Here is an 18,429-nt window from a genome sequence, read left to right on the forward strand (position 1 = left end):
CAGCTCAGAGAACGCAGAGAGAAATTGCGAGACTTACATACTCTCCAGCTCCAACTTGACCGTTTATCCTTAATTACGTGTCCGTGATATACGACGGAGGCACGAGAAACGCGAACGAAGTAACAAGCGCGCGTTACTTGTACGGATAAATATCCATTTATCGCGATACGCGAACGTAAACATGGCGCCGTGGCGCGAACGGCGACGAGGATTTTCTGTTTGAAAATATCACTGGCCAAATGCATCGAAATGTTTCACCGTGTCGCCGCGCGAGGGCGCCACTTACTGAATACCTGCTTTATCGACTTTAAGAATCGAATCTAACCCATTAAAACGCTTCAAAGGCTCAGGTTCGCCTATATTTCAAATGCTTTAGATAAAAAATTGAACTCAATCTAAACAATCTTACTCGAAAAAGTATTAAAAAATGTATTTTAATTCGATAAATGCGAAATATACCCAGTAAACGAAAATGGATTAAAATGGATTGAAATTTTTTTCTATCCGAATGCGTATTTTAAATAGCGAATCCTTTTTTTGGATTTAATTGGATTCAATTGGATGCAAATAAATTGAAAAATTGCATTTCCTATTCAAAATTTTGAATTGAACAGTATTTACAATGCACAGAAAGAGCTCATATTATTTTTAGATTGAAAGGTATAGAGATATGCTCCATGCAATTCCTATAAATGAATAAAAATGCATTCAGGATTGAAAAGCATTCATTTTAACATTCGTGAATCCATATTTCTGAAAATCTGAATCCATTTCAATCCATTTTAATTCATTCTCGTTTGTGCTGGGTATATATTTAAACTTCTATATCTACTTCTAATCTCTGTATTTTATAGATATAAAATATCAGAGAAAAAACAGATAGGTAGATAGAGATAGAGAAAGAGATAGAGAGAGAGAGAAATTATGTAGGACAATAATTAACGATTATAATTATTCAATAATTGATAATCTCCAATTTTGTAAATAATAACAACAGGTGCTAAAATAATAATCTATCATGATTAAAGGGTCAATCATTAATCGCGAAATGATTGCACTTTTAATAATCGGAGTGGCGAGACTCGACGAGAATGATGAACTCCCGTTTCGCGATTACTGATTGCCGATTAATTATTGATCGATTTTGCCGGAGCCCCTGTAGTCTGTCGCCGTCACTGGACTGGCTCGTCAGCATGAAAAATAGGTATACCGTTCGTTCACAGCTGCTCGTGACGACACGTGATGGGGACACGGGGATGTGTCACGAGGTGCACCCCATCGCGTGATTTTATCGCATCGTCCGGAGTGCGTGATAACAGATAGCTTCTCGACGATAACCCTCATGATAACTTCGCGTTATGCTCCGAAAGTAACGTGTGCATAGCATGCGAATATTGCGAATGTGTCTGAACATTTCTTTCACTGATTTAGGGCCACTGTCACCGAGCTCAGTTAACTTAACTGGCCAGTTAGTCCATCGGAATTGACCAATCGCATTTGTCATTTTGTTTGAAGCAAACAAAATGAGAAATGCGATTGCTCAATTCCGATGGACTAACTGGCCAGTTAAGTTAACTGAGCTCGGTGACAGTGGTCCTTAAGCCGTAATCACACTACAGGCTCCCGACTCTGACTCGACTGCCAACCACTGCCAACTCTGACTGCCGGCCTATAATGGACCAATAATAATGAGACTGATTTATTGTTATTGGTCCATTATGGGTCGGCAGTCAGAGTTGGCAGTCAAGTCAGAGTCGGGAGCCTATAGTGTGATTACAACTTTAAGGCCATCATGCGGTGTCTACAATAGAAGTCGTAGCGGTCGTAGGGTCTTAAGTCGTAGAAAATTGACCAATCACAGTTGATTATTCTTCTCATATTCGACTGTGATTGGTCAATTTTCTACGACTTAAAACCTTACGACTGCTACGACTTCTATTGTAGATCCCGCATAACACGTAAAGAATTTTAGTTGTAGTCGTAAGGCCGTAAGCAAATCAGCCAATCACAATCGAGCGTTTTGAAACGCGAGATCGTAATTTTGATTGTGATTGGTTGATTTGCTTGCGACCTTATGATTACGATTAAAATTTTTGTACGTATGATGGCCTTTAGACACAAGCCGATCGCAAGTTTATTGCGACAGCCAATCTGAAGCATTGATCTTAAAATGCAAGATTGGCTGTTGTAACAAACTTGCGATCGGCTTGCGTCTAAAGCCCATTCTACATTAGACGCAAGCTGATCGCAAGTTTATTGCGACAGCCAATCTGAAGCGTTGATTTCAAAATGCAAGCTTCAGATTGGCTGTCGCAACAAACTTGCGAGCGTCTTGCGTTTAATGTAGAATGGGCTTAAGACCGGAATCAGACTACGCATTGAAGATTGAAATTGAAGATTGAAGATTAAAATTTGACCAGTGAGGACAAAGGAATTTTAGCTCCTATTGTTTTGATTGGTCAAATTTTAATCTTTCAATCTTTAATCTCAATATTCAATGCGTAGTCTGATTCCGGCCTAATGCGGATCTACAATGGCATTATCAGTAATCTACAATGGCAGTATCAGTAATAGATGAGACTGTAAGAGTAATAAATTGACCAATTACAGTTGAATGTAAGAAGAATAATCGACTGTGATTGGTCAATTTCTTACTCTTACAGCCTCATCCATTACTGATACTGCCATTGTAGACGACGCATAATGTAGAATAGGCTTTAGACTCTCATAGCTCACTATGGCTGTGTTTCATTTAACGCTCACAACGCTCGTGGAATCATTTCATCAATGGCTGCGTTCAGCAAAACGTTTGTTTTGCAACTGTTGGAAGTTTCCTTCGCGCTAATTGGATCATACTTTTAGATCTAGAAGAATGGTCCTATCTCAGCAGACAATCATAAAACTGTTGCAAAACTGTTGAGTCTGCTGAACGCAGCCAATGGGTGCGTTCCGATATTCACTGCCAGTACTGAAAATCTATAGCGTTCGTAACGTACAATATATTGTATAGTTTCGGCACTGTCAGTGAAAATCGGAACGCATCCCTTATCGTTTATCAAATGTTAAACAACGACAAACGATGCTCGCGAGCGTTGCGAGCATAAAGCCTGATTTATAATGGCCGTAACCGTTAACTTATGCCGGTGCCGGTAAAGTTCAACCATAGGATTTCAATGCTTTCGTTCATACTAACTTGCCGTATTACTATGAACGAAAGCATTGAAATCCTATGGTTGAACTTTACCGGCACCGGCATAAGTTAACGATTACGACCTTTAGAGCCCTGGCACACAAAAAACTTAAGGCAGTAAGACGTAAGCAGTAAGGAAATCAACATGTTGGATTCGCTACTGCTTATGTTATGGCCTTATGGACTCTACTGTGATTGGTCAATTCGCTTACTGCTTACATTTTACTGCTTAAGTTTTTTTTGTGTGCCATGGCCCTTATAAATCAAGCTTTATGGTTCCTGCACACTGGACGCGGAAACGTTTGCCGCGCGGCAAAATGCGACGCGGTAACCAATGAACATGTTAAGCCCATTCTACAATTGCGTAAGCGTAGTTGTAAGTGGTTGTAGTTGTAAGAATTGACTAATCACAGTCGAATATTCTTCTCATATTTGATGGCCCGTCTACAATACACGTAGTAAGCTTGGTTTAAGAAGTAAGAATAAGAAATTGACCAATCACAGTCGATTATTCTTCTCACATTCGACTGTGATTGGTCAATTTCTTACTCTTACTTCTTAAACCAAGCTTATTCCGCATATTGTAGACGACGCATGACTGTGATAGGTTAATTCTTATACGTGGTCTACAATGAGCAGTAGCAGTAGTGAATTAAGGAGTAGGTGCAGAAATCGACTAATCATAGTTGATTATCTTTCTCACATTCGATTATGATTGGTTGATTTCTGCGTCTACTCCTTAATCCACTACTGCTACTGCCCATTGTAGACCACGCATTACAACTACAACCACTTACAACTACGCTTACGCAATTGTAGAATTGGCTTTAGGAGTTGTAAGCTTATTGGCTACCGCGTCACATTTTGCCGCGCGGCAAGCGTTTCCAGTGTGCAGGAGCTATTAATTGGAATGCAGCCTTTGCAGTGCGTGCAGCGTATAAGCGTGTTATCAGCTGCGATGCTGCGATCAATACGTAATGTTTGCGTTTGCGTTACGCAATCGATTCACGTGGTCCACGTGTGGCTGAATAAAGTAGCTCGTAAAAAAGAGGAAGAAATCATTCGGAAACTTTTCTTTGTGTGTGGAATGCTTCTTGGAACATGGATATTACTTCGGGATAAGAAACTCGCTTTAAAATTATAATTCTATAAAGTTTCTCGTTTTAAAAGCTGAAAAAGAGATAGAGACAGAGAGTTTTAAGCCTCGCTTAAAGTCAAAGTAACGTTGGTGCAATCAGGCCTAATGCCCGTATTCATAGTCAGACCTTATACTTAAGGCTTCCTTAAATTTATCTTTAGATGCTCAGTAGCCAATGAAATAATTCGTAGAGCATCTGAAGATAAATTTAAGGAAGCCTTAAATATAAGGCCTGATTATGAATACGGGCCCAAGTATTTTAAATATGGTGATGCATATAAATTATTGCACATAAATTATTGCTGCATAATGCGTTAATATTATTTATTTGTGTGATCGACATATGAATGAATAAAGAATTATAGTTTGTGAAGAGTAGGATAGGAAGGAATAATTTGAGAATCATTTTTTATATCGGGTGTCTCTTGGAGTACATCATTTTAATATAAGGAACTCGTTCCAAAAATAATTTTATAATGCATGATCATTGCTTTACGATGCATGTTGTATTTGTATTACGGCTTTATCGATTTTCGTGATCGATGAATAGCGGAAGTTAAAAAAAATAGAAGGAAGAAAAAATAATTTAAAGACTCTTTCGCTTAATTATTATTCGCTTAATTATTCTTTAGGTGTATCATTTAGTTTAGAGATAATAAAAATCGCTTTCTATACTGGAAAAAAATGATGTTATATTAACAGCATTACTTTAATTGAAAATAATTTTATTAATTCAATAACACTATTAATAAAAAAAAATGTGTCATGTTCTTGGTTTAATAAAATTTCATTTGTTTCATTAATACTGTTGTTAAATTAACAAGATTATTTTTAATTAAAATAGTACTATTGATACATCATTTTTTTTTCAGTGTAATTAACTCTGTATTTTGTAATACCTGCTTTATAAAATATGACTACGGCGATTGTAATTAATTCTTTTGCGGATTGTGCGGGAATTTTGATTTAACTGGATTATCGATGATCATCGACAAATCGTGAGGAAAAAAAACGAGAGAGAGAAAGAGAGATCGTGAAATTGGATATTAGTTATCGAGATAAAAATGACGTGCATAAAAACGCAGTTACATGACTTAATGTGAATGTGAAAAAATTAATTGCTCAATCCCTATCGTGATGATTCTGCGTAGAAAGCGTACGGTCCAAATCTGAGGTAATTACAAATCCGATGTAATGGGAACGAACGTGATAACGTCTCTAACCAGGAGAGTTGCACCGCAGCTGAATTATATATGTCGTCATCAGTCTACGACAAGGTATCGATCTCTTTGTAGGGTTTACACCGTGAAATCCCGAATAACTTATTGCCATCCCTTAAAGTCCTGCGGAATGACAGCATTTAATAATGAGCGCCATTTAATCCGGCCCAGAACTGTTAAGTTCTTGTCCAAACCTCTGGCGAACGTCTGATAATAAGCTCTTTAGCCATGGATTAATAAACATCTCACGTACTTCGCGAAGCTGCAGCCGTGTTGCTCAACACGGAGGAAGTTTGACGGGCATGTATGTCTATACACGGATTACATCCCCGTCCCGTGCAGATTTTCCCGCGTTGTAGGAATTCTATGTTCCGTAAAATTTCCCGTAATATTTGTTAAGAATATTCTTTGACGAATTATTGACTATACCCAAGCAGAACATAAAATCATCAAAATGACGCCAAAGTGGTTCCAAAATGTTTATTAGAAATCACTTTTCAATCAGGTACAATTTATTGGAACGTTATTTTAACGTTATTGAAACTTGTTGGTCTGCTTGGGTATCTTTTTAAATATTTATTTATTATTTCTGTTACAATTTGCAAGATATTGCAACATAAATCATGAATTATTGAAAGGATGCCATACAAAACAAATATAGATTTTTGGGTTTTGGTGAAATTGGCTTAAACTGTAGTATGTTTTAGTTTTTGACTAACTGATCAAAAGTTTTCTTAAGTAAAACCATCAAAAAGGGATAGATGCAAGCTGTAGCACCACTTAAAAATTGCTATTTTGAGTCTAATCGGTCATATAAAGTATCTATCTCTACTGAGACGAGTTAATTGATGTAAGGAAAACACATAATTATTTTAAGAAAAAATGTGTAGTTTCATAGTTTGTAAGTATGCACATTGCATAATTTTTTGAAAATCAACTATGTATTTTTTTTACATCAATCGATTCATTTCATGATTCCATGAAAGTATTAAAGTATAGTTATCACACACACACACAAAAGTAAATAGTTTAATAGATAAAGATACTTTTTAGTTCGATTAGATTTAACAACATTTAAATAGTGCTATAATTAAATCTGTTTATTTTTTATGGTTTTGCCTAAGGAAACTTTTGATGAGTGAGTAAAAAAATTAATTAAATACGTACATACTAGTTTAAGTCAATTTTACTGAGACCAAGAAAATTTATGGTTTTGTATATAGAATCCTTTGCATTAAAAAAATTCATATTTGGAGTTGAAGCAAGTCTGACATTTCGCCTGAAATAGCCCACCATTTTCCTCGTACAAGAAGGAACGATTAAGATGAACGGAATTTTCAGCACATGTTCCACATACGACCTGGTGATCGTGGGTGGTGGCATCGTCGGCTGCGCGACGGCCCGCGAGATGATTATGCGGCATCCGAACATGAAAATGGCTATCGTGGAAAAGGAGAATGCCTTAGCTATGCATCAAACGGGTCATAACAGTGGCGTGGTGCATGCTGGCATTTATTACACTCCTGGAAGCATGAAGGTAAATTTAGATAAACGTATAATTTCTTGCAGGCAGTTATTTTAATAGCTGGACCTGGTGATAATATTGACGGAAGAGATTAAAAACTATTAATCTGCATTGCCACATGATACGAGTAGATTGTCTCCCTTGTATTACCATTACAAGAAGTAATATGTTGTATATTCAATCTCTATGAATAAAAACAATTTTAATTAACTTGTATAAAACAGAAAATTAATCAAATACTGATTATCCTCGCAATATTTTCAGGAAAATGTTAAAATGTTAAAATATTCATAATTTGACATTATAGGCAAAGCTTTGTGTGGAAGGTTTGAAACTATCGTACGAGTATTTCTGCAAGAACAACATACCTCACAAGAAAGTTGGCAAGCTGATTGTCGCCCAGAATCCGGATCAAGTCAAGAGAATAGACGATCTCTTCGATAGAGGAACGAAAAACAAAGTGCCTGATTTACAGATTGTTGAGAAAGATTGCATTTCAAAATACGAACCTAAATGCAAGGTATAACGCAAAAATAATAATTGTGTTAAATATAGAAATTGTATAAAAAATTTATAATATTAATGTTATTGTTATAAATTTACTCCCAAGTTTTAATCATATACAAATTCTTTCAAATACATACAAAAATAAAGCTTTTTTTAAATAGAAATTTAATTCATCCTTGTATTCATTTTTAATATTTTAATTTTATTTTTAGTATGTTACAATGAAGAATTTGTAACTGTATAAAAAATGCAATAGTTTTAAGATGTCATAAATAATGTTTAAATAAATGTGAATAATCGAATTATCTCGTTTCTAGGGAGAAAAGGCTTTATGGTCACCTTGGACCGGTATAGTGGATTGGGCGGTCGTGTGTAAAGCTTTTGCCGAAGACTTTCGGAAAATGGGAGGCGAAATTTTTCTCAATTTTGAAGTAATCGGATTTGCGGAGATGACGGAATCGAAAAGGAAGAGTCAATTATCCCCCATATCCGTTCAATCGAAAAACCGAGTAAGATTTTCTTCCTTAAGCCTTATCCTATTGCACTTATTATCACGTTAATAATTTAATATTCTGGCAATTTTTCTTTTGAAGTGCGTACCAACGAAATATGTGCTGACGTGCGCTGGTTTACATTCAGATCGATTAGCGGTGATGACGGGCTGCGATGTAAGTCCGCGAATAGTACCGTTTCGTGGCGAGTATCTTCTGTTAAACGATAACAAACGGCATCTCTGCACGACCAATGTGTATCCGGTGCCTGATCCCAGATTCCCGTTCCTGGGCGTGCACTTTACACCCAGGGTGACCGGTGAAATCTGGTTGGGTCCCAACGCTGTTATTGCATTCGCTAGAGAAGGCTATAGGTATTATTATAACAATATTATATTTACTCTACAAGATTGAATAATATTCTTTACAATATCTCGCAAAGAACCTAAATCTAAATACATATATCCATTATACAATCATAAAAAAGTATTTAAAAGATACAGACTTCATCATGACATTAAGATTTCTCTTTCAGTTGGTTTGATATAAACATAAAAGACTGCATAGAGATGGCAAAATTCCCTGGTTTATACAAAATATGCTATCGATATTTCCTACCAGGCTGTAAGGAGATGATAAAATCGATTTTCTATCCCTTAGCTGTGAAGGATCTTCAGAAGTTTATTCCTGAAGTTACGTACAAAGATGTAAAAAGGTCAGTATTTTGTGCGATATATCTATTTATAACTATATCATAAAATTTTCTCTCATCGTTAATAGAGGACCGGCGGGTGTAAGAGCACAGGCAATGGATAAAGACGGTAAATTAGTCGACGACTTCGTTTTCGACGGAGGCACTGGCGCGATTGGAAGCAGAGTGTTGCACTGTCGAAACGCGCCGTCACCAGCTGCAACTAGTTGTATGGCGATAGCAAAATTTATCGCCGATAAACTTGATCGCGACTTCAAATTTTAATGCAAGTCAACACATGTAATTATTTAATCGCTCAAATGTAAAATGTGAAACAGAACGGGCATTTAAAAAGAAGGTTTCCAAAGAAAATCTAGATATTTGCTATGTGCCATATGATTTTTATATTTGTAAGCAATTTATTATCTCAAAAAATATATATTTGTACATTATATCGATTTATATACATTAATATATTTGAATTGTTGTAGTAATAAATATTTAAGAAATAATTTGTGATTTTAGATAATAAATCAAAAAGGATCATTATGTACAAAATTTTATGTATGGAACCTTTTAGCATTAATTAAAGTGCCTTAAAAAATAAGCTGCTACAAATACTGACGAATATATCTGACATTGATATCTGTAATGAGTTCATGCTGTCTAAAAGCTGTAATTCATAGTTTTGTATAAATTAATAAATTATTTTCTAATATGGGGATATAATACATAAAAATTTCAGAAAATGTACAATATATAATAAAAGTATAAATTGAATAGTATATATAACAGTTATCACATACGCGTACATAAAACTGATTAAAAAAATTTTAGATAATTCTAAGTTTGTTTCCTGATATCATAAGACGCGTAGTAGCAAAGTCCAATGCAGCAGTTAGATGGTATCCCATGTTTGAGAGCACAACTCCGTATTCGCTTAAAGCGAACATTGAATACACTGAAATTATATAGCAACTCTCTAAAACTCTAAGATAACAACTACGTTGCTATGCATAACAATAAAAATGTTGGTTAATACCTCACCTAAAGGTTCGCAATATCTATTATGTCTATAAAAGAAGTAGCATGCTGTTACTATACATATCACATTCAACATCATTGATCTTCGTTTCCACTTTAAGGAAGCATCGTTTGAGCCTTTTGCAATATTCAGGCAATTTTTCATAATATAATACGCTACAAACATGTATATAAATGACGTTATCAAAAAAGTTATGAAAGACATCTTATGGAACGCTGTAAGAAAAGCAACGCAGCGCATTAATCACCGTATTATATGCTACGCTTAATATTCATGTGCACAATTATATAAATTCTTAGAACGCATGCGATTGCATACCATAATTCTCGTCGGAAGTCCAAAAGCTCAGTGTCACCAAAGAAGTATTTTCAATAGTGTACATAACGAGCGCAATATTACTTAGATATTCTGCCCACTTATAAACATGCTCCTTGTAATAACGATAATACAGTGTAAATACTAAGGTTCTTAATAATGCTTGCAATGCTATAGCAGTCTTCCATACATCTTTCTGAGGTCTATAATGACCTATGGCTGCTGAGACAGATGGTAAAAAATTGTACACCTAGAAATTATAAGAAAAAAGATTATTTTTCGAGGTTTGTATATAACTTATATATCCATTTTTATTAATGTAGATTATTAATTTTAATCTAGGTTTAATTTACTCTATCTTTTTATAATTCTAGAACTATAAAAAGTAAATTAAATTGAGATTAATCTATTGATAGAAGCAAATTATAGTCTGGTTATTACTACTATAATAATATTATTATTATTATTATTTTATCAGCTCTTCTCTTTGTAAATTATTTTTGAATGTTACTACTTTAATTTTCTGCGTTTTTTTTTAAGTTGTAATTTATTATAGGCTTAGATTTCAAGATAGCGCACTTTTCTTTCATTTTATACTGTATATTTACTCATATTTCTCTTGTTTCACTCTTCAATAAAAATTATTACTATATAACTTATGAAGTTATAACTTTTCACTCATACAGAAGTATCTTTATTTCGAAAGATACGCTGAATTATGTAACTGAATTTTTGCTGATTCATGAATTGAAATTCCATTACAAGACACATTCCTTCAGAAACCTATCATAAAGGCTAAGTTCAAAGTTACGCAAGATATCCCGGCAATCGAAAGGCATGAAAAGAAACAGCTGTTTGAGCTGTTATTGGCTGCATCCCGTAAAGGATAAATGATGCACATGATGCCTCCTTGTTTACTGAACATTAAACAAGGAAAGATACATCACGCGCAATAAGCGCTTTATGGAATTAGGGGGTTATCTCGCGCGAATAATTAGCAACTTAACAATCGTACCTGACAATGAGTGGAGGTGGAGTGTTCAAAGTTGTAAATTACCGACCAGGCGACGCAAAAGACGAACGCCAGGAACGGCAGGAACACGGTGAACCATGCCACTCTGGAGAACGGCACGACGAGGCGAGCCTTCGACATGTCGTCCTCCGTCAACGGGATATACTCTGACCCCAATCTGATCTTGCTCATGATATTAAACTCTCGTTACTGCAGTGTCTATTTACGTCACAACATGCATGACACCGTCGACGTTAAGGTTAATGCGGCAATTTGGAATCTCAATCGCCACCGGAGCGCGCGATCCTCTCGGCGCGTTTCCTGCGGATCTTCCTGGACGTGACGACGAGCCCCGGTCGCGGGGAACGATCGTACGCGACGATCGACGCGAACTCGCGAGTCCAGTTCGTTGGTAAGCGGATCAACATCGTAATAGGTTAGGTCCACCGATCGATCAGACCGCGGCAACTCTACAAAATTCTTCTAGGGAGCGTTTCACTTGGCGCTCACAACTCACAACGCTTACGATCATTATTTGTTCTTATTCAACATTCAATAACGAGAATGAAATGATTTCATTCCAAGAATACGTCCCATTTGGCGTTCACAGCGTCTTAAAGCCTTGTTCACGATGCTAGAAATCTGTCCGAGATGGCAAGATCTCGAATGGAGAAGGAACTGACCAATCGTATTGATCATGTGACTGAATTATTCGAATGTGATTTGTTAATTCTTTCTTTGTCCGAAATCGCGGGCCGGTGTTTCATTATGGCGGTCGAATATAATTTTCGGACAAATTTCTTATATTATTATATAATAGCGGTTGTATATGGGCTTACAGATATACCTTTGTGTGCCTTCCAACAAGCAACACACGGCAGATGACACGGTGTAACCAGAAAGAAACCTGAGAGAAACCTTTTTAATGTAATCACAAAATACTCCTACCCTCTAATGCTCGGTCCACAACCTTGCTTTAAGAAGCCCTAATGACTCCTGCACACTGGACGCGGAAACGCGCAGCAAAATACGACGCGGTAACCAATGAACATGTTAGGAGCTGTAAGCTTATTGGCTACCGCGTCGTATTTTGCCGCGCGATAAGAGTTTCCAGTGTGTAGGAGCCATAAGGGCTATTGTCACCAAGCTCAGTTAACTTATGCCTGGTTTATGCTTCGGTCTTAATCCTAAAATCCTAAAATTTAACCAATGGAATACAAATTTCAGTTAGGACCAATTAAGATTGGCAGACCTATTGGCTGAATTTTAGGATTTTAGGGTTAAGACCGAAGCATAAACCAGGCATTAACTGGCCAGTTAAGTTAACTGAGCTTGGTGACAGTGGCCCTTAGCCTAACACGTATTCTACAATAAGTCATAAATCAGAAACTGGAAATTGACCAATCACAGTCGTCAATTTCCAGCTTCTAACTTCTGATTTATGACTAACGGCTTATTGTAGAATGGCCATAACCCCGGATCTACAATAGAGTTTTAAGTCTTAAACCATAAGAAATGGATGAATCATAATCGATTATTCTCCTCGAATTCGACTGTAATTGGTCAGTTTCTTACGACTTAAGGCTTAAAACCCTATTTTAGATCCGGACTAAAGACCATGTCACACACCTTCCGTAACAGTAAGGCCGGAATCAGACTACGCATTGAAAATTGAGATCGAAGATTAAAGATTGAAATTTAACCAATGAGAGCAAAGGAATTTTAGCTCCTATTGTTTTGATTGGTCAAATTTCAATCTTTCAATCTTCAATCTCAATCTTTAATGCCTAGTCTGATTCCGGCCTAAGAGTATATCCACACAAACTTGCATACTTGCATAAACGTATGCATAAAAAAGATTACCCAATCGCATTTCTCTTATAAAGACACACGTAAAATGTGATTGGATAATTTTCTTTATGCATATGTTTATGCGGCTATGCAAGTTGTGTGGATATACTCTACCCATAAAAGTACCGTAAGAATCAATCAATCACAATCGAGATTTCTTTTGAACTCTTAATTTTAATTGGCTAATTCTTACAATACGTTTTATGATTACTGTTATGGAAAGTGTGTGCCATGGTCTTTATAATACTCCCGCACACTATTGTCCTCTGAAGAAGTGGATGCAAACTACACAACAATATTTATTTTTGGGGGAAGGGGGCTTCTGATGAAAATAAATCGCTGAAATCGTTGAAATCTCTTTGAAATTAATTTGATAGATTTATTTCAGCGATTTATTTCTATCAGAAACACCGCAAAAAAGTGGATATTGTAAATTATACATTTAAATTCGCAATAATGCAATATGCAAAATTTATTGAATTCTAAACACTAAGTTAAAATATGATATCTACTAATTGAAATAAAACAGTGATTTGTAATTCCTGTATTCTATAGTCTATGATTCTGGCGTACGTATTTAATTGTTTCTGATTTATAGATAATGAAGTAATAGTGCGGATTAAGAATGAGGAATAAGACGTAAATGACTACAGAATTAAACGATTCAAAATAGTAACAAAAAGCCACAATACGTTTATCTTTTGTTAAAAATATTACGTACATTGCAAGAATTTCATGCAACAAATTAAGAGTTATTACAAACTAATTATCGCGAATTGTAACACAATTTGAAATATCTATAAGATATTGCAAAATTATAAAGATTTCGAATACACTATAAACTTTTCCAATCATTGTTAATTTAAGGTTTAATTTAGCAAAAACTAGAACGGAATCCATAGATTGCTCAAGATTCGACATGGTCTTAAGCTAGTACATGAATCAATCAGAGAGCTGTATTTAGTATCTTAAGACATTGCTTGAGATTGAGAACGGATTATATGGATTCCGGCCTAGAGCTAGAGGCCCTCCACCACCCCCGCCGAGGCGGTCCTCTTTTCTTTGTAGTATACTCACCCGTAAAAAAGACAAGCTACTAATAAATTAGTAGTCCATTTTTACAGATAAGTATATTTTAAATTTATTTTTTATTTTTATGTTTAATTATTTTATTGTATTTCGCTAATCATATTGCATTATATGATTAGCGAAATACAACAAAATAAATAGCAATTATATTGCATAGCTTTTTTAATATTATCTTTTATTGCAATCTTTTATGTACATTCAATAATACAATAATAATTATTTACAATACAATGTATAATAAAAAATGCTGTTCGAAATATAATAAAAATCATATTATAGGCATAATTAATAAAATTTAGTAATTAGCGGGATTACACGAAAATGTCGAAAACACATACGATAACACAAATTTTTCTAAACCAATGTTTAATGAAATATTGATAAACGCGAAATGAAATACTAACAATAAAATCATATTTACTACTAATTATTAACTTGCGATTATAAAACTTATTAATATCGTGATAAAAAGTCATTAATAATTAACGACAGCATTTTCTTCGCGTTCAAGATAACTATCCCAATAATTTGATCACATCAAGATCCCTCCATTTTGTAAAGTACTCTGGTTAGTATCTAACACAAAGAAGAACAATTTTCATAGGAGAGCGAACTTGATGTATTGTGATTCTACGTCAAATTCACAAGATCCATTTGCAAAGAAAGGTTAAGCAATCCGTCAAATACCACAGGTACTTGTTACAGGAGGGTGTGAATCCCGAATCTTTCAGACTACTTACGATAGTAATTTTGGCATGTCAATTACAATTATCATTTTTATCGTATCTTTAATATAATATTAAAATTGTTCGAGAAAATATGTTCTGCCACACATTACTGCGAATCATCTCTTATTAAAAATAAAAGGATAAAATGATTTCCTTATGGAATAGTGGTTACGAAGGAATATATTTAATAATAATAAAATACATGCGCGCTATTGTAATTTTTTATATGTATGGATACAAAAGTTTCTCGAGTACCAACTGTTCGAGATAAATTGAATCTAATAATAATGGGATTTTAAAGAACTATACTTTCATACTGAAAAATTTATTATATAAAATTTAACGATTCTTATTTTTCTGTATTTTCCTAAAATTTTAATTATTAATATCCCGCTAATATCAGGGTACCCATTCGACTTATCTCGAATTTTTTGTACCTACACATTTTTAATTAAAAAATTCGTAATAATCACGATAACATTGTTAAAAGAACATAAAGTATTTTGGTAAAAATTATCTAAATCGACAAAAATTAAAATTGGTTAAATGTAACCATAATATATCTCATAATATATCTGCATGTATTTTATCATATAAAAGTATATATACATATAAATTAATAATTAACACTATTCTGGAATGGCGGGATTTCCAATACCTAAAAATAATTTTTAAATAACAGTTAGGAAATTAAATATACACATTCGTAACCATATTTTTATTAGAGTAATCATCGAAAAACAAGCAAATTATTTGTATAAAATTTAAATTTATTTACTTAATAATTCGGATTTAAACAAATAAATAATATTCATATTAATCATACTAAATTTTTATTGTCATTGAGACAGTCTATTACTAACATTATTACTAGTGGGAGAACATTTAATAAAATTAAGAAAATGAAAATTGTATGCTAAAATATACCGCTAAATTAATTTCGCAACTTGACTTTAAAATATATAGTAATTGTCATTAAATCATTGATAAAATTATTACTTCCAGGAACTGACGAGAAAATCCAGGATTAATTCCGATCTTATACAAGAATCTCTAATGACTTTAACGGAACACCAAACTAGACTTTGCAAATGGACTTTACGGAAAGCGACGAGGAATAACTCTCCATGATAAAAATAATTACAATTTTCCATCGGTACAAACCACGCATTCACTAGCATCTATCTGACGCGAGGGATAGCGATAAGGTCTTTGCATATAATAAATTAATCACTAAGATATACTTATAATTCTGTAATGTTAAAAATGCAAATGTTGAAAAACAAGCAAGAAGTTAATATTTAACTATTGCCTCAGTCAAAGCTCTAATCTTTATGACTTATTTAATAAATATGTATACTAAATACGAAGAAAAATTGACGATTATTCTAAATATCAAATTTTTAATTAGAAGTCACTCAAAATTACTAATGACTTTTTTATATTCAAAATAAAATCCAAATTTGAAAGTTTTAAAATTAAATATTTATCAAACTTATAATAAACAATTTTTGTTATTATATGTTTCGTCGATTTCGTATAATTTACATCAATAAAGCAACAATAAATTTGATTTACTACGACAAGATAAATGCTGTCTGTATTGAATAGATATACTCAATACGGATATATAAACATTCCAATAAATGTATAATTTATTAGTAATTATTCCGCAAATTACAAAAGTAAACATGATAGCATTTACCTGGACATAGTTTACATAAATTTTATATACATACCTAATACTATTATACATACATTTATTTATAACAAAATTAATTACAGTATTAACGCGTTACATACTTTGTATATGTACAGAATTTTAAGAAATTAAAATTAATTTAATTTTAGTGGAGCTGAAAAAATTCATGAAATTTAAAATTATATATAATTTGGTTTATTTTCATATTTAATAATTGGAACGGGATGCTGATAATTAAATAAAACTTAAAATTAATTTAAAATTTTATTTAATTTTTAATCCCTCCTTTCCAATTATCAAGTATGTACAAATGATGTCTATATGTATCCCTACCTTATACATATTATATAGTTTACTGGTTTATAGATTTATTATGTGATATTTTTTAGTTTAATTATATTTACTTTTTATTTTTAAAATAAAATTTAATTACCCGATCGCGAAATTTATTTAAGTGACATTTTATTTGTAATAATTTAGTTTTTTAATTTAAAATGGTTGTGTTTATCTCTATACTTATCCATACTTATTGTCCCTACCTATACAGTCTCTACCTATCCATACTTGTCCTACCTACTCGTATTTTCACTTATTCGTGCCTATTCGCATCTTTCTCCACCCGTGTATTCCTACCTACATTACTTCATATATTAATGTGTAATAACGCAAATATAATATGTTAATATGCGCTGTGTTCAACAGAGAAAACAGTTTTGAAAATGTTGTAAAATTCTTCAATACGATTGGCTCTTGCTTTTGATTCTTTATAAGGATTTAAATGTATAAATCAATCATATTGTAGAATTTTACAATAGTTGCAAAGCTGCTTTCTTTGCTGAAGCAAAGCTGACGCAGCAGCTAATGCCTAACCATGTCCTATCGCGGACTGATAAATTTAGCGGAATAACTTAATCGCGATCATATTAAATAAATGAGCAATAAATAATAATTAAAACAGACTTTTAATCTTTAAAATACAAAAAATGAACAAATAACAAGGTTAATGAGAGTAGATTTTTTTAATCTACAAAACTTGCGCTTGATTATCCGCGCTGATATTCATTAACCTTGTTTGTTAGTTATTTTTATATTTTAAATAAATAATAATTAAAAAAAATATATAAGAACTCGCAATTTGCGAGCATGTTACCCTCCCGAATATTCAGTTTATCTTTATACATATTATATCTTTTAAAAACTTAGATTGGTGTTACACACCAACCTACCTCGTAAAGATCCTCGTCTTTTTTCTGGCCAGATTGAACTCACCTTTCGTTGTTTCTGGCCAATATTCTGGCTTCATATGCCAGAAATCGACAACAAGGAGAAATACTCCTTTTTGCTGCCGATTGCTGCCGACTAACATTGTCGGCAATAAGCGTAAAATTTTACGCTTTTGTACGATGCGCGAATCACGAACGCGTCGCGAAGAAGGGGCCATCATATTAATGACTAAATATGAACAATTATCAATAACAATTCCATTAATATATGAATAAATATAGTGTTTATTCTCTATTCGCGTTTATTCCAAATTAAAAACATCAATATTCGACTAAAAATAAATCTAAATTAAAAAAATTTTTAAGTCAACGTTTTTGATTTTAAAAGTATTTCTCGAATATTATGAAACTAGATTAAATTTTTTAATATAAATATTACTATATAAAGAACAAAACTTTAATTTAAAAATAAACTGAAAATTACTATATCGATTATCATCCGATAAAATTCAAGGCCCATATACGTATTTTTTAACGATTCGAACGATTTCGTTGCTGAATCTCATCTCAAAGCATGCGGAGAGATGAGAAATTCAGATGAATGATGCAAGATCCGAAAGAAATAATTTTTCCTTACACACACAGAAAAATACGCAAGTTATAATATAGATACTCTATGCAAGTAATAATTACTTATTTCAA

General features: G+C 33.4%; 2 protein-coding genes across 5 annotated transcripts; one reads left to right on the plus strand and one right to left on the minus strand.

Moving 5' to 3' along the window:
* Positions 1-4,103: 4,103 nt before the first annotated feature.
* Positions 4,104-9,148, plus strand: L2HGDH (L-2-hydroxyglutarate dehydrogenase). 3 transcript variants are annotated; one of them, XM_018449059.1, is made up of 8 exons: positions 4,104-4,164; positions 5,480-5,605; positions 6,890-7,085; positions 7,381-7,593; positions 7,898-8,089; positions 8,174-8,445; positions 8,607-8,786; positions 8,852-9,148. In XM_018449059.1, the coding sequence occupies exons 2-8, from the start codon at positions 5,523-5,525 to the stop codon at positions 9,045-9,047; spliced, it is 1,332 nt and encodes a 443-aa protein (XP_018304561.1). In that variant the 5' UTR covers positions 4,104-4,164; positions 5,480-5,522; the 3' UTR covers positions 9,048-9,148. The 3 variants fall into 3 exon arrangements, with proteins under 3 accessions (XP_018304561.1, XP_018304560.1, XP_018304562.1); XM_018449058.1 differs by lacking the exon at positions 4,104-4,164 and adding an exon at positions 4,175-4,409; XM_018449060.1 differs by lacking the exon at positions 4,104-4,164 and adding an exon at positions 4,183-4,268.
* Positions 9,149-9,291: 143 nt separating this feature from the next.
* On the minus strand, positions 9,292-11,749 carry LOC108723363 (post-GPI attachment to proteins factor 2). 2 transcript variants are annotated; one of them, XM_018449068.1, is made up of 4 exons: positions 11,138-11,749; positions 10,126-10,372; positions 9,810-9,962; positions 9,292-9,723 (listed from the first exon to the last, which is right to left on the minus strand). In XM_018449068.1, the coding sequence occupies exons 1-4, from the start codon at positions 11,324-11,326 to the stop codon at positions 9,596-9,598; spliced, it is 717 nt and encodes a 238-aa protein (XP_018304570.1). In that variant the 5' UTR covers positions 11,327-11,749; the 3' UTR covers positions 9,292-9,595. The 2 variants fall into 2 exon arrangements, with proteins under 2 accessions (XP_018304570.1, XP_018304569.1); XM_018449067.1 differs by having other exon boundaries at positions 9,810-10,022.
* Positions 11,750-18,429: the final 6,680 nt, after the last annotated feature.

This window comes from Mycetomoellerius zeteki, unplaced genomic scaffold (assembly GCF_001594055.1).
Source record: "Mycetomoellerius zeteki isolate Tzet28-1 unplaced genomic scaffold, Tzet1.0 scaffold232, whole genome shotgun sequence".
Classification (NCBI taxonomy): domain Eukaryota; kingdom Metazoa; phylum Arthropoda; class Insecta; order Hymenoptera; family Formicidae; genus Mycetomoellerius; species Mycetomoellerius zeteki.